General features: G+C 41.7%; 1 protein-coding gene across 3 annotated transcripts in view; it reads right to left on the reverse strand.

Annotated features, from left to right (window-relative positions):
* The window catches only part of LOC126251967 (uncharacterized), a 241,164-nt gene that overhangs the window by 29,161 nt on the left and 188,664 nt on the right, over positions 1-23,339 (reverse strand). For 2 of the 3 annotated variants that reach the window (XM_049952732.1, XM_049952731.1), the window contains 2 exons: positions 14,090-14,242; positions 3,861-4,066 (listed from right to left, as the gene is read on the reverse strand). In XM_049952732.1, the coding sequence (XP_049808689.1) occupies positions 3,861-4,066; positions 14,090-14,242 (359 nt within the window). The remainder of the gene's footprint in view (positions 1-3,860; positions 4,067-14,089; positions 14,243-23,339) is intronic. The other variant, XM_049952733.1, reaches the window with a different exon arrangement.

The following is a 23,339-nucleotide window of genomic DNA, read 5'->3' on the forward strand; positions in this document are numbered from 1 at the left end:
TCGACTTGCGATGATAGTTTCTGACATGGTGTCGCGGACGTGAAGCATTAGCCGGCGCACATCAAGAGCCCGTTTCGTCTGGTGACCGTGTCGAGAAGAAGGCGCGCCAACATCCATCTTCTGCAACAGCGACGGCCGACAATGAGTGACTGTCGCCACATCCTCGATCGACGGCTTCAAACCTTCAATCAACCAACAAGGAAGACTGGAAGCACGTAAAGTTTTAGAACTGTATGGCAGACCTCAGCTTTTCAAACTTTTAAAATTGTTGCATCACAAAATTACAGCTACTTAGCATGAACCTTTGTTGCTCATTGTCCCAATTGCATTACCAAGCAGGGTCCCTTCCTTTTCCGAAATGAACCCGAGTCTCGTTGAAATTCAAACGCCAGCATAATTCCATTTCACTGCTTTAATTTCAAAGTTCAGTTAAAGTATCCATAGCTGGCTACAATACTTAGATTACACAAGCACAAATTAAGAGTGCTAGTTTTGTTACCATATTTTAGCTTATCTGTGACTGCAGCTCAGCTTGGTACGTACTAAATTTTACTATTGTTAATTGTTCAGAATCATTTAATTCAAGTTCAAAGTTAAATCTCTTATTTCTAAATTGCGTAGATTCAAGTAGCTTTTGAAATGATTGTTGAGGTAGTCCAAGACTAACCGTATTTTACTGAATTTCGATGTGCTTCAGAAAGAAAGCTCACTATTAACTTCAGTCACTAAATTAACTTTCGATTTTCCGGTTTTATTAATTCTTTTGCTAAATGAAGTCAGGGTGTAGCGAAATTTATTACTTCTGACAAACTTTCAGTTTTCACACTACACTTGTCAACCTTCAGTTGCCACGCTTCTAGTGCTAATTATATGTGTAATAATCTTTCTTTTTCAGTTACTATAGTAATTGTCCTTAGGACTGGCGACCGTAATTTCCCCCAAATCTCAAATATCTAATTACCGCTAGTTGATTGTTAACGTAACGGCCGCACATTTACTTTCTTTATTAACTTTACCCCTATTTCAAAATTAATTTCCACCAGTTCATTAGCATTTTTCCTTTCATTTAGATGTAACCCTTTCCTCCCTCTTTACCGACAAATTAACCTCGGTGACGATTGCTTTTCCCAAATTTCCATTAGGTACACGCGGTTTAATTTTTCACTGTCATTGAGGTCGATAAGTGAGGGGGAGGTTACAACCAGTCGCCACTTTCTCAAATGATGCAAGGTGTCGACTGTACCGACGGTGCACTGTGGTGTTTAACCCACATGTGTGTGGAAGGTTTAGTTACGGTCGATCATGCCTTTGTGATACGTTAGTGGTGTTTTCGTACCATTACGTATGGCTATTCACTCAGTGGACGTGAGCCAGAATGTTTACTTCAACATACAAGGTGACCAAGTGCTGCCTTGCTTCTACATCTTCATGCTGGGCATGCTGTAGACACTGCCGTCTTCCAGGATGACAACAGCCGTGTGCTGTAGTACGTTCCCGTCTGACGAAGAGTCAGCCACACTGTCGCACCACCACTGGCTTACTAAATCAGCCGATCTTAATCCCATAAAAATATTCCAGACTATTAGTAACACCAGGTGAAACATAGCTGGCGACATGTTCTACGGCAGTGGTTCCCAACCTGGTGGTGGTTACCCCCTGAGGGGTAAAATGAAATTTTCTGAGTCGTAAAAACAAAAGTGTTCAACTGTCGTTCAGTCATGAAACCAAACTATTTTTAAAAGATCATTACTATTATTATTATAAATTAAACATACACAACACCTGTGTAATATTCTACAATATTTATTATTTGTTATACGAACCGGTTTTGGGTTTTTACGCCATAATCAGATACAAAGATAAGGAAGTGGTGCAGTGAAATTTTGTTGGTTCAAAGATTTTAAACTAGTGCATCTACAGAGTATCTCCATTTCCAGAGATGAAAGTATTAATCTTAGATTTAGGATTTTTCGTCTCTAGAAATGGAGATACTCTGTAGATGCACTAGTTTAAAACTTTTCATTCAACAAAATTTTACTTTAGCACAGCTGGTGAATCCGTAGCTGGTGAATCCGTAACAGCTGAAAACCGGTTTGTGTAACAAATAACCAGTGTTGTGTGTCTTTCATTTATAATGTAAAAAATAGTCTACCAAGAACCGACGGAATAGTCAATCAAAGCATTACTATATCACTATTTTGTAAAATTATAATACTGAATACGTAAATCACCGGTAATTACTTTGTTTTCAAGTACTAGCGTTAAGCGTGATACAAGGTGGTAGAGATAACAGATTGTGATTTTATAAACATCTTCCTCACATAGTTCACCCACCAGACACACACTTTAAATTTTGTAACATACATCTATGCCACCAAAATTGGGACATGTGCGTCACATATGTTTAAATATCTCATAAAATGAGTTACCGCAACGGATCACAAATTTCTTCATTATTCACTTCGCAGCAGCTAAACGAACTAATTGACAGCACAACAGTAACTATGTAGAGTGGTCAAAAAGGGTCTGAAAAGCTTGTAAGGGTTTTGCATGTCAGGTTGTGCTGAGTACAGCTTAAGAAAAAAAAATCGATACGCTACGTCGTTTCCGAGTAATTTCGCACTGAAGTTAGCCATCAGCCTGTTGCGCACGCAAATTCAAGCGGACTGCCAGAGATAATGTCGCCAAACGTGTTGTCCATTTGACTTGCTAAAACTGAACAAGAGAGCATACGTAAATTGGATATGGAGCGGTATTAAGGATAGACCCCGAGTCAAGGTCTGAGCAGTCTCGTGAGCTGTCATATACGCTACGAGAACAACTGGCACTAATTGTATCTGGCATGTTGCTTGAATTTCCGCTCACAGTGACCTGACTGGCTAATTTCAGTCCTAAATAACTCTTAAACGGCGCAACGTATCGAACTTTCAAGAAAAAATAATTTCTGAACACAACCAACCTTACAAGGTTTTCAGAATGTTTCTGACTACCCTGTATGCAGACTACTACTGCATTGCCTTAGCGCCTACACATTATTATTATTATTATTAGTGACGCAAAGCACTGACAGTCTAAGATCTTCCAATTACTGCCAGTTCAGAAGTAAGCCTTCCAGTAACGAAGTGATTTACAAACAGTAAGTATAGTGCTCACATTTTATCTTGGTTGATTTTAAATGTGGCTGCACTCTGTGTGTGAATCAAGTGTCGCTGGAGAGAGAATTGGTGAAGAGTAGCATGTTTTGCAACTACTGCAGATAAATTTCTTTTCTGAGGAGCTGTAGGTAGCATTCGCGATGGACTAAGAATTGCTTGATCGTTCTATAAATAAACGTTGTTAGAAATAAGCAGCACCAATTGTTTCACTGACTCATTAATTTATGATTTTTTTTAAAAACCTTCAAAAACTGAATATCACTTATCTTTCGTCATTTTAAAAGTATAGGTAATCAAAATAAAATTCTTTTCCATTTTAAAGCTTAGTTATGCGGTAGTTTTGATTGTGGTGGTAGTGTGTGTGTGTGTGTGGGTGGGTGGGTGGGTGGGTGGGTGGGTGGGGGGGGGATGGGTACTGGTTAATATCTGATTCCACTCACGGGTAATGGTGTAAGTAACGTTGAGAACCACTGCGCTTCGAGATCTAATCATTGATGAGTGGCTTCATCTGTGTATATCATACCTGAAGAAAATTGTCGACTCTCGTCGTCGCCGAACTGTGGTCATTATGAAGACTGGGGTCGCTGTTACACTGTATTAGTGTGATGTAATATGGGGGTGATCAATGTTTTGGTCGGGCTGGTGTGCTGATTTTAAGCGTTATTGACCCTTTTTTATCTAGCCTAGTGGGAGGAAGGTAGTCACCTTATCGGCACGCTCCTGCAGCGCCTTCCGGATGCTGGTGGCGACCCTCTCGCGGTAGTGTATCAGCGCAAACTCGACGACCACGGAGAAGACGGTGAGAAAGCAGAGGATGATGTACCAGTCGAGCGCCGTCGCGTACGACACGGGCGGCATCTGGGCGCGCGCTCCCATGCCCATCGTCGTCAGCGACAGCACCGACGTCACGCCTGCGGGACATAGGAGACCATTGTTTGTGACCTCCATCCTTGAATTACGGAGACTGCTGATAACAAATTAGTTACACAAAAATAACCTTTAATTGTTATATTTAGAAATGTAATATGAGAAATGTCTCACCTGTAATTAGTTTCCTGCCAAATCCTATGAAGAAAATCTTGATGACTGGTAGCAACTGCTTGCGTTATCCGTTGTCGCAGCTCTTCGACATTTCCCGGAAGCAAAGGAACGAAAGCTCTGTCTTTAACGTAACCATATAAACCCAAGTCCATTGAGATTTAAATCATTTGATAGTGGTGGCCAGGATTTTTTTCCACCACGTCAGTCCAAGTCGACACATTCCTACGGGAATACGCGACAACTTTACGATAATAACGTGGTGACGTGCCATCTTGCTGAAAACTAAATTCTGTGTCCGTATCCTGTTGTAATTGTAATACTAGGCATGTTCAGTTCTAAGCTGGCAAGTCTCGTTGATTTACGTGGACTACAGATGTAAGACTGCCGAACTTATTCAATTTCTGCGTCACAGACTGCTGGCTGACATTGACCTGGCATCCTATGTGATACACAGCCAGTTTTGATGATATATTTGCACCAATTAATAACAGTTTGTCTCTAGTGGCTCGTGGTATTTTGTCCTGAACTGTCTCTGAACTGTGGTAGCGGATTTGGATTCATGAAACCATGAACACGCTCTGCACCGTTATACGTCTCGACTATGACTGTAAGAATAACTTAATCGCGCGTGCCATCTAGCGGGAACTAACAGAGCTAGGCAGGAACAAAACATGAAGATTTAGAGCATTATGTGTTGTATCAAACATTTCTGTAAGTTATTTACCCTTTTCACAATTAAAGATCAACTATGTATAACTAATTTTTAAACATCCAGTATAATGTTTCTGTTAGATCTATAGATACACACAGTCTTCATTTCATAGCACCATAGTGAGTAGATCCACAAGAAAGAATGCAGAGCAAGTTAAAAAACTTGTTTTTTTAAACAAGCTGATATTCCTTCTAATATCGGAAGTGAAATGACTTTCAAGGATGTGATACAAATAAAGAAATGTGAAACATACTTTTATTTAAATGTTAAAACTAAACTTGTATCAAACATTTAAATTTCATTTTTATTTCACCTATGTCTGACAATATTCGCATTCAAAATGAAGATTATTTAGGTGTTTCTATATACCAGTGGTATGTTCCTTCCAACAGAACTTGCTATCAAGTTATAATAGCAAAATTTAACGCTATCAACTTCTTCCATTCGCTTGTCACGATATTTGACGTACATGCTCGGTGCAAACGTCTTACCAAGTCTCAGCTCCATACAGTGTTCTTTCTTCAGAGACAAAGTGATGGCTATTTTCTACAGTTATATTTCATTTGATAATCATTGCAATCTTTGTTTCATCTTTAAACGAAACAACCTTATCATCTGCTAATGTTAACTGTTGGAAGGTCATTAACACACATACGAGCTAGAGCCCTAAGAAAGACGTCGCAGGACACCATTTATAATTTGTTCCCAACTGGAAGACGGCTCATAGCTTAACACAGGGTGTCTTGTTATTGACACCACTTTGTTTCCTGTCAGAGTGATACTGTTTGAACTATTTGGCAGCATTTCCTGCTACACCGTAGTATTCTAATTTATTTAAAACGATATTGTCATTTGCACAGTCGGATGCCTTTGACGGATCACAGAACACATCCGTGGTCTGTAATTTATTGTCTAATTTTACTCAGAGTATGTAGAAATTAAAATCCGTACTGTGACGCTAGCAATGTATTTAGTCCAATGCTGAGAAGTCGCTTATACATTACCTGTTCCAAAATTTTTCAGAGTGCTGTCAAAAGTGGACTTGGATGAATGCATGATGATATTTCTTTATTCCCTTTCTTATGCACAGGCTTAACATCACATACTTTAGGTAATTGGGAAACGTTCCAGCGATGAATGACTTGCTACACAAATAACTTAATACTTTCCTAAACTCAGAAGAATATTTTTATTTAACATTGTTGACATTATATCATTACCACTATTTTCTATTGTTTTTGATGGTTTCATGACTCTTTCTGTTGTAGTGAGAGTAACATTCATGTTAAGACGTTACTTGTGGTGCCTCGCCTCAGGTATTTCATAACTCCACTTACTGTGCCCGAGAACAGAAGCAAGATGATGTTAAAAAAATTGCAACACGGCACGCATATGTTATCATTGTATCATTTACTTTTAAAACAATGTTCTCCCCCTAATCTCTGGCTTTCCCAGTGTTCTCCTTTACTATATCCCACAACGACTTTATTTTGCTGCTTGATGTAGTAATTCTTTCCTTCTAGATACGCATTATTTCTTGAAAATTTTACAGTTTACATTGAATTGAGCTAGAAAATCAACAAAAGAGATGTTTCTAAATGGTAGATACAGTCTCCTGTTGTCCTACAAGATAACTTCATTCCTTGCGTAACACATGGCATTTTTGTAGATTTTGATCTAATCTTAATTACTCTTTGGAGAAAATGATTTTCAAATAAGGTGTTGTTCTTTCCACTAATGTCATGAGGACTGAATACTTCACTCCGACACACCTCTTTCAATAATTTACAAAAATATTCAATGTTTTGCTCATTGACTACTCTCCTTACTTCTTATTTAGTAGATTTTCTTTCGTGATCAGTATTGATATTTATCATAAGAAAGAGCATGTCATGGTCTCACAGGCAATTGACTATTGCTTCTGCAATATAAATCTCTTCATTAGTTGCTATTTCGGAATAATTGGCTACTCTAGTTCGAAGGTTTACAGCAGGAATTAAGTTAAATGATAATATTACTGACTGCAATAAATTCTTACTGGTAGAGTACTTACGGAATCAATATTAAAACTATTAGTAACATCTGTTTCTTTTGTTTTTTAGTGATAAATAGGCCAGCAGAGCTTCAAGGAGCTTTATGAACAGATTAAGACTTTTAGAGGTGCTCATTATAAACTTAATACCATATAGGATTTGTTTTGAAATTCTGCTTCTGTCGCACATGCTTCCAGATGTTGACCTAAGCAAAGTTTATCATTTTCTACGTTGTTAAAAGTTTGTTGTTAAAAGAGTACGGCACATTTAGCGTTAGAAATTAACTATAAGAAAGCTTCGCGCGATATCGATGTTGCTTTTGTTAAATCGTGGCCACATACAAATGCGGAATCTAATTTCTCTACACTGTTCGCTGCAGATTTTTACAGCTATTTGTTACTGTGGATCAGACGTGAGTCCGTCCGTTCACGACAAAAATAAAATGGCGACCAAGGCAGTGCCTAGAAGACGATGGCCCTGCATAAAAAAAGGCGGAAGTCTGTTACAACTGCCGGTAAAAGTATGCCCAATGTTTTAATTTTTAAAGGGGAAAATAGTACCTCGGGATTACTGAAAAAAATATCTACTGAACCAACTAAATAAAGACTAGGCGACGAGAAGGCTCAGTTACTTCTCTACGACGTTCCACTTGGCCATAAAGTTGTTTCAGCCATGCCAGGAGGAGGATTTTAAGAACGAAATGTTCAAACCTATACCATATTCGTCAGATTTGGTCCCCTGTAACTTCCAGTAAATCGACACGTCTAAAGGAATTCGTGGCTGGAACACATTTTGAGGTTACGGCAACCATAGAGCGGTATTTCACAAACATTTCGAAATCATAATTCGAGGATGGAAGCTACTGCTTGGAAAAAGTGCAGTGATGTAAAGAATGATTCTAGCAAAAAAAATAAAAATAAAAATAAAAATAAAAAAAATAAAAAAGAGAAGAGCTTTTAGTGCCATGCTCAGTATCATTTTTAGTACTAACTTTAGACTGCGCCAATATTGAGTGAACTGCAGAACGGAATATAGAAACACAACACAAAGCAGAGGAAACAAGCAAATAATTACCTGTAGAGCGCAGTGTTTCACGTACGACATAAATGCTGTGTTGGGCGTTGCGAGGGAACGAATATCAGGGAGGCAGACTGCAATCACTGCGAATGCTCCAGCCCGTTCATCAGATATCAGAAATCAGTTGACATGTCGGTTTTAGTGGCGAAAAGACTGGACGAGACAGTAGAGGCCTTGGAAAGACGTCAAAGAATACCATTGCCCCATTTAACACTTCAGCTGCAGTTGAGTACCGTTTACTCACTGAAATGTGCACAAACTCAAACTTAAACTGAAACTGAAACCAAGCAACGGAAGTACAAGAGCACCACCACCAGTGTGCCTATGACAGAAAGTAGCTTCGTGATATTGCGTGTTCTTGCACTGTCATGTATTAAACAACAGTAGATGTTTCCTTCAGTTGTTAGTTCTTTGTAAAAAGGTTGCTATATATTTTTCATATGCCTATTAAAATGATACTTTGGTGAAAAAAGATTGGTTCAAAAACTCACAAATATTAATCGATCACAAATCTCTTGTTTTCACATCATGCAGAGGGTCTTGACGTAACTGCTGATAAAATTGAGTACTCCAACACCGACTGTTCTGCGCGTTCATGTTTGCCAATGAAAGCACCCATCTTTCATCAGAAAAAAAATTTATTTCAGTAGCAACATCTCCATCATGCACAGGGTGCAATCGCCAGTTTCAATACCGATGTCGAGCAACAACATCTGAATTGGTCAGTCAATCGGCTGCAGCTACATTGTAACGTTGTCAGAGATGTAAAGCTACCGTATACTACTGTATACCCGTTACCTGTACATTACGTGTGTTGCACACCAATCACGTGGTACGTCACAACGATCGCGTTCTTTGTATATGCGACCAGTGTCTTACTAGATTCTCCTAAAAACCGGAAGCTGTGAACTGTCTAGAAACGGAGTGATGGTATATAAAGGGTCGGGTACCCTACAGAACATTTTTGTTGTACAAAGTTATCCTTGTGTCGGTTACTTAAGAATAAACAGTATTTACAGCAAAATCGAATTTGTCAATGTTTAATTCAGATTTTATTTGAAAACTGTTGATTTGTAACGCGAAATGGAGGGATATTGTAGTAAAAACAAAGAAAACAATGCATATTTATCACTAGAAAACGCAATGTCCTCAATAAAAATGTAAAATAAAAAGAAACTGCAAAACAAAAATATATCAAACATCGCTTTAATATTTCGTCGAAGTTTTATAAAACATCTTCCTGTTATTCATAAACAACTTTTGCATTTATCAATAATAATAATAGGAAACTGTAGCCTTTGATCATGATGAAGAACATTATATTGAGTATAAAATAACAAAAATAATTATATATATATATGCATTTATGTCTGTGCGTTTAAACTGTACTTGCATCAAAAGTAATTGCTGTGGTTTGCATAACAGCGCAGAAACTACATGATGAATTAATTTTTATTCTACTGATAAAGTGCAATTTATATTCTGTAAGGATATCAAATAACTAACACTGACTTATTTGCGGTTCTAATTACATGCAAAACAACCAAACAAACAAAAAAATACAAAAAAAGAGAAGTCGTTGGCTCCCAGTTTCTGTCTTACACGTCTTTTTATGTTTCTTTCCCTACCAAAGCTACCAGTACCTCCGATAATTCTACCAGTTAGTAGGTCATTTACGTAGCGTAGCAAAACTGTTGAACCGTAGTTTTGGTACAGTCCAACTCTGTTGTAACTTGTAGCTACTGGCAGCCAGCCTGCAGCCTGGTGTAATGGATGCGGTTGTTCTAAGGTGCAAGTTGGTGTATTGAGTTGAGTCAAATGTGGCTCGTTGATAGCAGAAATCTTCACTTACTTCCCAACATTGTATATTGGTGACTTGTGCCCACGTCAAACGGGTGGATGACGTCATGGACGTTGGTGCATGATGTGCAGTGATGACTCAGCTCTTCCTATATCTAGCTCAGAGCAGTAACGAGGAGACCTTGCAATGTATGCACAGTTGCCAGCGATGCTAGCTCAGCTGTGGAGTGACTTGGCACGGGGCAGCAAGCGAGGCTGGATGGTGGCTGGCCTACTGTGAGGCCACAGACGTTTCTGGGCTACAAACGCTGAAACTGTGCCTGACTGCCGGCATCTGGCGCTGGTGAACGTCCACTGGCTTAATGGGATCGAGTCACTACGGATGACCATACTACAGCGTGTGACGTATAATTTTATATATATAAATTTTCGGTGCCTACAGTGTCACGTCTTTCAGTGTCACACAAATTTTTATTTTTAAAGGGGATCACTTAAGACTATTTCCATGGGTTCGCCCCTCAATTTTCTCCCTCGTATCACAAACTCGTCGTCTGATGTAGTACAAACTGAAAAAATAAATTCCTTTTAAAGCACAGTTTCGTATATAATTTATATTCAAAACCTTACACCCGTGTCACAGAACAAATCCTACATCGAGAATACTTTACACAAGTTTAAGGGAAGAAATGCTTCCGATAATTATTACAGTATTTAAAGAACATCAAAATATGAACAGGCTGAAATCAACAAACAGTACATGAGACTATGTTAATAAATTCAACTGTAAAAAGCTAAGGAGCATATTATTAGCAAAATCATAAATATGCAAAAGTGAAATATCAAAATGAGCACTTCTCAATTGAGAGTAAATCAAAACAATCAGAAATGGCTGAAAGAGAGCACAATAACATGAGCCATAAACGAATAAGAGCTAATCGACTAAGCAAATAAGAGAATAGGCAAAAATGAGATGCCAACAAAATGAGAGGTGGCCGAACTCCGTCGGCACTTATATACGGTTGCGCTCGTGGCGGCACCTCGCGGCCCGTACGCAAGTTGTGCGATTGCTGTCGCAGTCGCACGTCGACTATGATGTTACAAGCGGACACCAGTTTGATGACACATCGATTCCATGAGCAGCCTGGTCAGATGGCCGGTATTTATAGGTGTCACGGTGGATTTCTTGTGATGTAGCAGCCGGAAATGTCATACATCCATACGAAAACATCCCTCGATTTCGTAATTCAGTGGTCACTGAAAGACAGGCGGACTCCAGTGCCTAGGATAACGCCGGGCATAATGCTGCGCCAGCATATTACGGCAAGTACCTTTCTCATGGCAACGAGCCCTCTTGCCTTTGGCTCACACCGTTACACTGGCTAGGATGGATTGGGCTTTCCGTAATCCTTCTAACGGGGTTGCGTTTGGGCCTTCTATGCTGGCTTAAGGGCTTGTAACATTCGCCGATGGTAGGTGTTTGCCAGCACCTCTTGGAAAGAAAGTTTTAAAAAGTCTTGACGTAAATCAGCAAATATCAAAATGTCGAGCAATTTTTAAGCCCTTCTCATACTCCTTTTATTATGATATTTGAGCACATTACCTGTATGTGTAAATGGTGCACTGCAAAATAAAACGTGAGTGATGGAGTTGTATATTCACTAATGTCAGCAGAGCGCGACACAATTTATATCAGTAACCTACCTCTCGACAGCTTACGCAGGTTTCAACACAACGCTGATTTGCTCGTGTCCTTGTTGGCAAGAATAACCAGCTCTGGCGACAATGGTTCAAGTCAAATTACAACCACTGGCGCGCTGTTTAAACGTTCAGATATAGCGTAAAGTAGGTTGACAGTACGCTTACACATTGGCCAGCCGGAATGGAGTTTGATAAAACCTACACGGACTTGGCAAGGTCTAATAGAATACAATAAACTTGGTTACTTTGAAACCTAATGTGAGCTGCTTTTGCTTGTCTTTTATCCTTCCTTTCTTTGAACTGTAATGTTTTATTTATGCAGGAGATCATCTACTCGAGTTGCTAGACATCAGACGAAGATGCTGTAGTTAGTGTTCATTTTCCATTCTAGTCGCTGGATCCGAGATTATTTTGAAAGTAGAATTGCCCCCTCCTGGCTATTTATTCATAACAGAATTCTCTCGGATTTATAACAGTCAGTATATGCGACTCAACTAAAGTGCAGATTTAATGTTATTGACCGCGACGAGATATACTGCAGCTTTGGGAGTCACTGTATGACTGATTTGTTGGTGCGGCAGCAGTTTCAACGCTGATCTACAGTCACGATGGATACGACCCTTTAGCAAAGCGTGCCGAAATAATGTCTTGAATCTTTGCTCTGCCGCCTCCTCATTAAGCCCTTAACGAGGTCCAGGAAGGAACCGGTCTAACGTCCTCGCGCGCACATTCCGCCGACGATTTCCGCTAAATAAACATGGTAGCCGTATGAGTCCCAGTCATTCGTCTTTAATTTCGGTAAGGATACCTCCTCTCCTTAATGCGTAATGGAATTACAGCAATAGTTTACGGTTTACATGTGGAAAAAGTAATTCCATTGTGAGTTTCAGATTATACATTCAGTTTTACGCGACAGATCTGTTCTACATTCGGAAGAACAAAGACATGTTATACTGTAGAACAGTATAGTTTTGCTTAATTCCAAACACACCAATTGAAAAAAAATCAATGACCGTTTTGTGCCCTAGAAGAAAGAAGTAGAAAATTACAAGGAGGAAAAACATGAGATGTCCAGGATTGGGGCCTCCCAGGGCGCAACACTGCGCAATATGGAGTCACAGAGCTACGGATTCTCCATTCCTGTTGGCCTGAAAGCGCAGCAGTGTGACGAAGTCGAGATACAAGGATTATCTCAGTTCATTCTGCTGGCCAAGTTGAGGATGGCTTTGTGAAGTCTTCGAAGTTAATCGATTCGTATATTGGCTCTCGGTCACACTTCACCTAACTATCCCAAGTAACTCTTACATTCAAAACACGTTTTGTTAAACTTCAGTTATGCCAGTCGACACTAAAAATAGTCATTAAAGTAATGCAGTAAATCTATTACCTTGAACAGACGAGAAGTTTTATAAGCAAATAAAGTGCTATAGATGACATCAAAGTTGCATAAGCCTTTTTTGAAGTTACTTCGAGGAGTATCTGGCATTTTTGCTGAGATCCAACAAGATTCTCTTAGTCTTAATTCTCAACGTCAACGTAACATTATGGAAAAACAGTAACAAATTTTTGCGAATATTTTCTAGCTTTATTTCGCAGCTTGTTGAATACTCTGGCTTTCTTCATATAAGGTCGATTTTTCGTGTCGTTGAATAAAATGGATAGCCCTCATATTCGTATTAATAACTTAAAAAATTTGCTTTGAATAGGCGATTCAAATAGCTTACCAATTAGGTACGAAAGTAATCCACCTCAAAAAGACTTAGTATTAACTATCAGTCCTTTGAGACAAAATAAATATTGTGTAATTCTTGACGAATTTACATTTGGAAGCACGACACATTTTCGCACTCACTCAATCGTCACAAAAAACTGGCAAGTTTTGAATCTTGGCCCATCTTGCAAAGATTCCTGCGGACGTCTGTGATTGCTACAAGGCATTTATTACTGATATTACAGAATTGATAATTTCTACCCAGTTCCGCGAATCTAACTTCCGTTGATCAACATTATTTAGAGTGTTATAATAACGCAGCAAGACTGAGGATTAATCCGGATCCTTTAGCAAGCCTTTCTGAGTAAACCTGTGGAGCAATACACAGCGAAAATTCTTGGGGGGGGGGGGGGGGGTCATTGCTAAGAGTGCATACATTCTGGCTGCAGGTACGTGTTGCCACAGAACAAGCCAGAACGAGACGCAGGAAAACTTTTAAGGTTGCAGCTCGAGTTTGTGCACAATTGTGTGAGCAGATGCTGCTGGAACAACAGTGTGAAGTGCTAATTGAAGCAAAAATTTTCGCAGACTTCTCTGCGAGGATGTCTAAAACCGGTGCGCCACCGTGTGGAGTCTGAGGAATGAGCCGGAGCGTAAGTAGTGATCGAAACCTTCCTTTCCGGTACTGGTTCCTGCGCAATACCACGAGCATTCGTGAAACACCTTGCACATTGGTTGCTCCTGGAGGCTTATTACGTTCATTCTACGTGACAGACGTCCTTGGAAAATGTCGACTAGTCAGAGGACAAGCTGGACGTACGGCAGTGGTGAGACTACTTTTCTCACGGTAGGCAGCGCTTACCTAGCTGTATGCGTGCTGGGACGGCGGACGGGTCTATCCAGAAGCTGACCCAGGAGCAGGAGACGATGAGGCCGCAGGGGACGTACACCTGCAGGATGAAGTAGCCCGTGTGTCTCTTCATGTGGAACACCGCCTTTATCATCGAGTGTCTCACTGCAACACACACCCACTATTTAGTGACCTACATAAAAGCGAAGGCACCTGACGAGCCTCCGCGCTACACCTGTTTTCTCTGGCCTGTCAGTTCAGTAACAGCCTGAGACGTAACTCAATCGGCTTTATAATGAATGAATTATTCGATACTAAGATTTAATGAAGTGTACGATACAAAGCAGTTCTTTTTAATAATCTAAGCAAGAAGCAAAATTGTTTACCATAACAGAATAAAAGAGGACTTCGATACATTAACTCTTGTAGCTGATTCTGTCTCACAAACAGCAAAGTGTAACTATAGCCAACACACTTCACAGCACAGACGATTAAGGCCTGTAGGCGACCCTAGCGAACCAGAATGAAGCCCGACTGCTCTACAGTCGCTTGTCCTAATAACAGGAGAGTGAAGGGAGATGGCCAGAAGAGTATTGAGAAGCCCGAGAATAATCAGTGAAATGAAAGTGATGCCCCCTGATCTGTCGCTATGCTGTCTGCAGGCAGCAAAATATTGTTGGACCCGACGGGACAGGCAATCTGATAAGGAACGTTGAGAGAAAATACACACATCAAAAGAAGTTTTGCATCACCTCGGTTCCGAGAGTTCCGGAACCTGTACAGAAAATTGGATTAGAGATCAACATAAACATCATTTCCGCCTTTTTATTGCTCATAAAAACCGCACATTGCATGTTGTACCACCATACAGCGAGACTTTCAGAGGTGGTTGTCAAGAATCCTGTACACAGCGGTACCTCTAATAACCAGTAGCACGCCCTCTTGCATTGATGCAAACCTGTATTCGTCGTGGCATACTACCCATAATTCATCAAGGCACTGTTGGTCCAGATTGTCCCACTTCTCAACGGCGATTCGGCGTAGATTCCTCAGAGTGGTTGGTGGGTCATGTCGTCCATAAACAGCCCTTTTCAATCTATCCCAGGCATGTTCGATAGGGTTCATGTCTGGAGAACATGCTGGACATTCTAGTCGAGCTATGTCGTTATCCTGAAGGAAGTCATACACAAGATGTGCACGATGGAGGTTCGTATTGTCGTCCATGAAAACGAATGCCTCGCCAGTATGCTGCCAATATGGTTGCACTATCAGTCGGAGGATGGCATTCACGTATCGCATAGCCGCTACGGCGCTTTTCAAGACAACCAACGGCGTACGTCGGCTCCACATAATGCTACCCCAAAACAGCAGGAAACCTCCACCTTGCTGCACTTGCTGGACAGTGTGTCTAAGGCGCTCAGACTGACCGGGTTGCCTCCAAACACGTCTCCGACGATTGTCTGGTTGAAGCATATGCGACACTCATCAGTGAAGAGAACGTGATGCCAGTTCTGAGCGGTCCATTCGGCATGTAGTTGGACCCATCTGTACCACGCTGCATGGTATCGTAGCTGCAAAGATAGACCTCCCCATGGACGTCGGGAGTGAAGTCGCGCATCATGCAGCCTGTTGCGCACAGTTTGAGTCGTAACAAGACGTCCCGTGGCTGCACGATAAGCATCATTCAACATGGTGGCGTTACTGTCAGGGTTCCTCCGAACCATAATTCCTAAGAAGCCGTCATCCACTGTAGTAGTAGCCCGTGGGTGGCCTGAGCGAGACATGTCATCGACATTTCCTGTCTCTCTGTATCTCCTCCTTGTCCGAACAATATCGCTTTGGTTCACTCCGAGACGCCTGGACACTTCCCTTCTTGAGATCCCTTCCTGGCACAAAGTAACAATGCTGACGTGATCGAACCGCAGTATTGGTCCTCTGGGCATAGTTGAACTACAGACGAGCCGTGTACCTCCTTCCTGGTGGAATGACTGGAACTGATCGGCTGTCGGACCCCCTCCGTCTAATAGGCGCTGATCATGCGTGGTTGTTTACATCTTTGGGCGGGTTTAGTGACATCTCTGAACAGTCAAATGGACATAGTCTGTGATACAATATCCACAGTGAACGTCTGTCTTCAGGAGTTCTGGGAACCAGGGTGTTGCAAAACCTTTTTTGATGTGTGTATATGATATATAAATATGTATATAATGCATAAAGAGGAAATGTTAGCAAAAATATCGAAAAGTTCTTGAACAATTTACTTCAGATTTTTTCACTTCACTCTAGTAAACGTATATACACTCCTGGAAATTGAAATAAGAACACCTTGAATTCATTGTCCCAGGAAGGGGAAACTTTATTGACACATTCCTGGGGTCAGATACATCACATGATCACACTGACAGAACCACAGGCACATAGACACAGCCAACAGAGCATGCACAATGTCGGCGCTAGTACAGTGTATATCCACCTTTCGCAGCAATGCAGGCTGCTATTCTCCCATGGAGACGATCGTAGAGATGCTGGATGTAGTCCTGTGGAACGGCTTGCCATGCCATTTCCACCTGGCGCCTCAGTTGGACCAGCGTTCGTGCTGGACGTGCAGACCGCGTGAGACGACGCTTCATCCAGTCCCAAACATGCTCAATGGGGGACAGATCCGGAGATCTTGCTGGCCAGGGTAGTTGACTTACACCTTCTAGAGCACGTTGGGTGGCACGGGATACATGCGGACGTCCATTGTCCTGTTGGAACAGCAAGTTCCCTTGCCGGTCTAGGAATGGTAGAACGATGGGTTCGATGACGGTTTGGATGTACCGTGCACTATTCAGTGTCCCCTCGACGATCACCAGTGGTGTACGGCCAGTGTAGGAGATCGCTCCCCACACCATGATGCCGGGTGTTGGCCCTGTGTGCCTCGGTCGTATGCAGTCCTGATTGTGGCGCTCACCTGCACGGCGCCCAACACGCATACGACCATCATTGGCACCAAGGCAGAAGCGACTCTCATCGCTGAAGACGACACGTCTCCATTCGTCCCTCCATTCACGCCTGTCGCGACACCACTGGAGGCGGGCTGCACGATGTTGGGGCGTGAGCGGAAGACGGCCTAACGGTGTGCGGGACCGTAGCCCAGCTTCATGGAGACGGTTGCGAATGGTCCTCGCCGATACCCCAGGAGCAACAATGTCCCTAATTTGCTGGGAAGTGACAGTGCGGTCCCCTACGGCACTGCGTAGGATCCTACGGTCTTGGCGTGCATCCGTACGTCGCTGCGGTCCGGTCCCAGGTCGACGGGCACGTGCACCTTCCGCCGACCACTGGCGACAACATCGATGTACTGTGGAGACCTCACGCCCCACGTGTTGAGCAATTCGGCGGTACGTCCACCCGGCCTCCCGCATGCCCACTATACGCCCTCGCTCAAAGTCCGTCAACTGCACATACGGTTCACGTCCACGCTGTCGCGGCATGCTACCAGTGTTAAAGACTGCGATGGAGCTCCGTATGCCACGGCAAACTGGCTGACACTGACGGCGGCGGTGCACAAATGCTGCGCAGCTAGCGCCATTCGACGGCCAACACCGCGGGTCCTGGTGTGTCCGCTGTGCCGTGCGTGTGATCATTGCTTGTACAGCCCTCTCGCAGTGTCCGGAGCAAGTATGGTGGGTCTGACACACCGGTGTCAATGTGTTCTTTTTTCCATTTCCAGGAGTGTATATGAAAGAGAAATGTTGTTAGAAAATATCTCGAAAAATTCTCCAACGGTTTACTTCTAATTTTTACATGATAGTCCAATAACTAGATATTTCTTTTAATATATATAGTATCCTCACTGACTGACTGAATGAGTCATCGTCGCGCAACCCAAACCTTAAAGGACAGATGTGAATTTTGGAGAGGGTGTTGATCTTATACTCTAGGCAGTATCATCATCATCATCATCATCATCATTTAAGACTGATTATGCCTTCCAGCGTTCAGTCTGGAGCATAGCCCCCTTATAAAATTCCTCCATGATCCCCTATTCAGTGCCAACATTGGTGCCTCTTCTGATGTTAAACCTATTACTTCAAAATCATTCTTAACCGTATCCAGGTACCTTCTCCTTGGTCTGCCCCGACTCCTCCTACCCTCTACTGCTGAACCCATGAGTCTCTTGGGTAACCTTGCTTCTCCCATGCGTGTAACATGACCCCACCATCTAAGCCTGTTCGCCCTGACTGCTGCATCTATAGAGTTCATTCCCAGTTTTTCTTTGATTTCCTCATTGTGGACACCCTCCTGCCATTGTTCCCATCTACTAGTACCTGCAATCATCCTAGCTACTTTCATATCCGTAACCTCAACCTTATTGATAAGGTAACCTGAATCCACCCAGCTTTCGCTCCCATACAACAAAGTTGGTCGAAAGATTGAACGGTGCACAGATAACTTAGTCTTGGTACTGACTTCCTTCTTGCAGAAGAGAGTAGATCGTAGCTGAGCGCTCACTGCATTAGCTTTGCTACACCTCGCTTCCAGTTCTTTCACTATCTTGCCATCCTGTGAGAATATGCATCCTAAGTACTTGAAACCGTCCACCTGTTCTAACTTTGTTCCTCCTATTTGGCACTCAATCCGTTTATATTTCTTTCCCACTGACATTACTTTCGTTTTGGAGATGCTAATCATCATACCATAGTCCTTACATTTCTGATCTAGCTCTGAAATATTCCCTTGCAAACTTTCAATCGAATCTGCCATCACAACTAAGTCATCCGCATATGCAAGACTGCTTATTTTGTGTTCATATATCTTAATCTCACCCAGCCAGTCTATTGTTTTCAACATATGATCCATAAATAATATGAACAACAGTGGAGACAGGTTGCAGCCTTGTCTTACCCCTGAAACTACTCTGAACCATGAACTCAAATTACCGTCAACTCTAACTGCTGCCTGACTATCCATGTAAAGACCTTTAATTGCTTGCAAAAGTTTGCCTCCTATTCCATAATCTCGTAGAACAGACAATAACTTCCTCCTAGGAACCCGGCCATATGCCTTTTCTAGATCTATAAAGCATAGATACAATTCCCTGTTCCACTCATAACACTTCTCCATTATTTGCCGCAAGGTAAAGATCTGGTCCTGACAACCTCTAAGAGGCCTAAACCCACACTGATTTTCATCCAATTGGTCCTCAACTAATACTCGCACTTTCCTTTCAACAATACCTGAGAAGATTTTACCCACAACGCTGATTATAGAGATACCTCTGTAGATGTTACAATCTTTTCTGTTTCCGTGTTTAAAGATTGGTGTGATTACTGCTTTTGTCCAGTCTGATGGAACCTTTCCCGACTCCCAGGCCATTTCAATTATCCTGTATAGCCATTTAACACCTGACATTCCACTGTATTTGATGAGTTCCGACTTAATTTCATCCACCCCAGCTGCTTTATTGCACTGCAATCTATTGACCATTTTCTCCACTTCCTCAAATGTGATCCTATTTCCCTCATCATTCCTATCCCATTCTACCTCGAAATCTGAAACATTACTGGTCGTATTTTCACCTACATTGAGCAACTCTTCAAAATATTCCCTCCATCTGCCCAAGGCATCCACAGGATTCACCAGCAGTTTTCCTGATCTGTCCAAAATACTTGTCATTTCCTTCTTACCTCCCTTTCGAAGACTGCTAATTACACTCCAGAATGGTTTTCCAGCAGCTTGACCCATAGTCTCCAACCTGTTTCCAAAGTCTTCCCAAGATTTATTCTTGGATGCTGCAAATATCTGTTTGGCTTTGTTTCTTTCTTCAACATAACTTTCTCTGTCTACCTGAGTTCTAGTAAGTAGCCATTTTTGATACGCCTTCTTTTTCTTTTTACAGGCTGCCTTGACTGTGTCATTCCACCAAGCTGTTTGCTTCATCCTACTTTTACACACTACTGTTCCAAGACATTCTTTAGCCACTTGTAGTACTGTGTCCCTGTACCTTGTCCATTCCTTTTCCAATGACTGTAATTGACTACATTCGACTAACTGGTACCTTTCTGAGATCGCTGTTATGTACTTGTGCCTGATTTCCTTATCCTGAAGTTTCTCCACTCTTATCCTCCTACATATGGACCTGACCTCCTGCACTTTCGGCCTCACAATCCCAATTTCACTGCAGATTAAATAATGATCAGTGTCATCAAAGAATACACGTGTGTCCCTCACAGCCTTCCTGAATTCCTGATCTGTTATTATATAGTCAATGACAGATCTGGTTCCCCTGCCTTCCCAAGTATGCCGGTGAATGTTCGTATGTTTAAAAAAGGAGTTTGTGATTACTAAGCCCATACTGGCACAGAAATCCAAGAGCTGTTTCCCGTTCCTGTTGGCATCCATATCCTCTCCAAATTTACCCATAACCTTTTCATACCCTTCTGTTCGATTTCCAATCCTGGCATAAAATCACCCATGAGCAGAACAGTGTCCTTGTCCTTTACTCTAACAACTACATCACTGAGTGCCTCATAAAAACTATCCATCCTATCTTGATCTGTCCCTTCACAATGCGAATATACTGACACAATCCTAATTTTCTTGCTAGACACTGTCAAATCTATCCACATCAGTCGTTCGTTTACATACCTTATTGCAACTACGCTGGGTTCCATTTCTTTCCTGATGTAAAGCCCTACTCCCCATTGTGCTATTCCTGCTTTGACTGCTGACAGGTAGACCTTGTATTCTCCCACTTCCTCTTCTTTCTTACCCCTTACCCGAATGTCACTAACACCTAAAACGTCCAGCCCCATCTTACTTGCAGCCTCTGCCAGCTCTACCTTCTTCCCAGAGTAGCCCCCATTGATATTAATAGCTCCCCATCTCATTACCATTTGTTTGCCAAGTCGTATCTTAGGAGTCCCTGGTTTGTCAGTTAGAGGTGGGACTCCGTCACCTCCAAAGGTCCGAGGCATTTTGCTCTGATTGTTGCCAGCATCATATTTAAAGTGCCAGGGAAGCAGGTTGCTAGCCTTACTTGCCCCGAGTCCCATTGAGTTTTACCCCTAACGGTTGAGGGACTAACCGGTGGATTCGGTAGTCTTTGCCGTATGAGCACAGGCAGTATTCAAGGAGGAATTTTTCGAAAATCCACCCCTAGGGGAGGAAATAAGGATTTTTTTCTGAAAATATGTCATTATTTAGACAGTTTTGAAGCTAGGACTGCTAATTGATATTTGGTGTCTCGGTCAGAAATAAAGAAACGCGTTTTGAAATTCAGCCCATAGTGGGGAGAAATAAATGGGGAACAGTTACGTTAGAAAATTCGACCACTAAGGGGGTAAAATAGCGCCTGAAAGCTTTTTTAAATAAATTATTACTAAAGTACTTATGAAGCATTTTTACTCCTACATCTACGACAACTGGGATTTGACCTATATTGTAAGAAAAAAAAGTGATTCAGTGTTTATAGAAATTCAATCCATAAGGAGGTGCAATAAAGGATGAAAAACTTAATGAAAATATTTTGTTATATTACAAGAATTTTAAAGCTAAATCTATGAAAATTGGTGTCTGACTCCTAAAGAAAAATGTGTTAGGGGATGAAAGTTTCTATCACCACATGAACTCAGACGGCAGTATTAATGAAGACCTCTGACTCCAGCTACCAGAATCGCGTGTTGGTCGGAAGTACAGTCGGAAATGACAATGCGTCTATGGTCTTAATCAGCATCAAAAGTTTATAAGATGTTGCAATTTATGAGCAAAACAAAAACTCTATTACAGAAAAACAATACATGTATGTGCTGACCATACAGTCTACATGAGCAAAGCAGCGCTTGCTAAGCTAGTAAGAGATATAAAATACAAAAGGTGGCAAAAATCTCGAAAAATTCTAGACCAGTTTACTTATAATTTTTACCCGGTACTCTAACATTTGGAAAGACAAAGGTTATATTTTTTTGATGTACATCGTATGCAAATATCTATATATAGCTTGGACATGTTGTTAGGATAAACTGTGGAAAGTTCTTGAGCAACTGACTTCAGATTTTTACACCATACTCTAATAAACATTCAAACTGTCATGTGCTACATATTTTTTGAAACAATAAAATACAAGTTTTCTATTAAAACCGACTACGAGAAAGAGATTGCTCTGCTGTGCAGTGCTGTGAAACTGTGTTGTTTAATTTTCCTTCTCGCAGTCAATCTTGACTACTATAGCAGTGTATTTAAACCATTAGACAAACTGGCTATCCTCTATATATTCTATTTCATTATACACTGACGGAATAAAATAGCAACATCAAAAAAAAAAAATAATTAACGTAGAGTCATGAAATTTCGGGAATACATTTGTCTAGGTAACATATGTAAACGATCAACATTGCAAGGTGACAGATTTGTGTAAGCACGAGATAAGCCATTGTAAATATGAAATGCTTATGAATTAATAGCCGGTATTGCCGCCAGAATCTTGAATGCAAGCGTGCAAACGTGCATGCATTGTGTTGTACAGGAGCCAGATACTAATATGTGGGGTGGAGTGCCATGTCTATTGTACCTGGTCGGCCAGTAGAGGGACGGTTAATGCCGGTTGTGGATTACGCTGGAGTTGTCTTCCGATGATGCCCCATATGTTCTCGATTCGAGACAAGATCTGGTGATCGACCAGGCCTAGGCAATATGTCGTCAATCTGTAGAGCTCGTAGGGTTACAACAGTGGTATGTGGGCGAGCGTTATCCTGTTGAAAAACACCTACTGGAATGCTGTTCGCGAATGACAGCACAACTGGTCGAATCACCAGACTGACCAGATTTGCTCAGGGTACATGGGATAACAACGAGAGTGTTCCTGCTGTCATACTAAATCGCACGCCAGACTATATCTCCAATTGTAGGTCCTGTGTGTGTGTCTCGCAAACAGGTTGGTTCCATGCCCTCAACTGGCCTCCTCCTAATCACACATCACTTGCGCCGAGGCAGAACCAGCTTTCATCAGAAAACACAACAGACTTCCACCCTGCCCTCCAACGAGCTGTCGCTTGATACCACTGAAGTCGCAGATGGTGGTGGTTAGGGGTCAGTAGAATGCACGCTACAGGGCTACTGGCTTTTAACTGTCCTTGAAATGACCAATTTGTAACATTTAGTCGGTCATTGTGATCTGCTGCTCAAATTGCTGTTGCACATGCAGTATGTGGCGCCTCCTTTAGAGTCTTTGAATAATTCAGGAAAGATTCTAATTCTAAAAATCAATTTAAGTATACAT

The sequence above is a fragment of the Schistocerca nitens genome, chromosome 4 (genome assembly GCF_023898315.1).
Source record: "Schistocerca nitens isolate TAMUIC-IGC-003100 chromosome 4, iqSchNite1.1, whole genome shotgun sequence".
NCBI lineage: Eukaryota > Metazoa > Arthropoda > Insecta > Orthoptera > Acrididae > Schistocerca > Schistocerca nitens.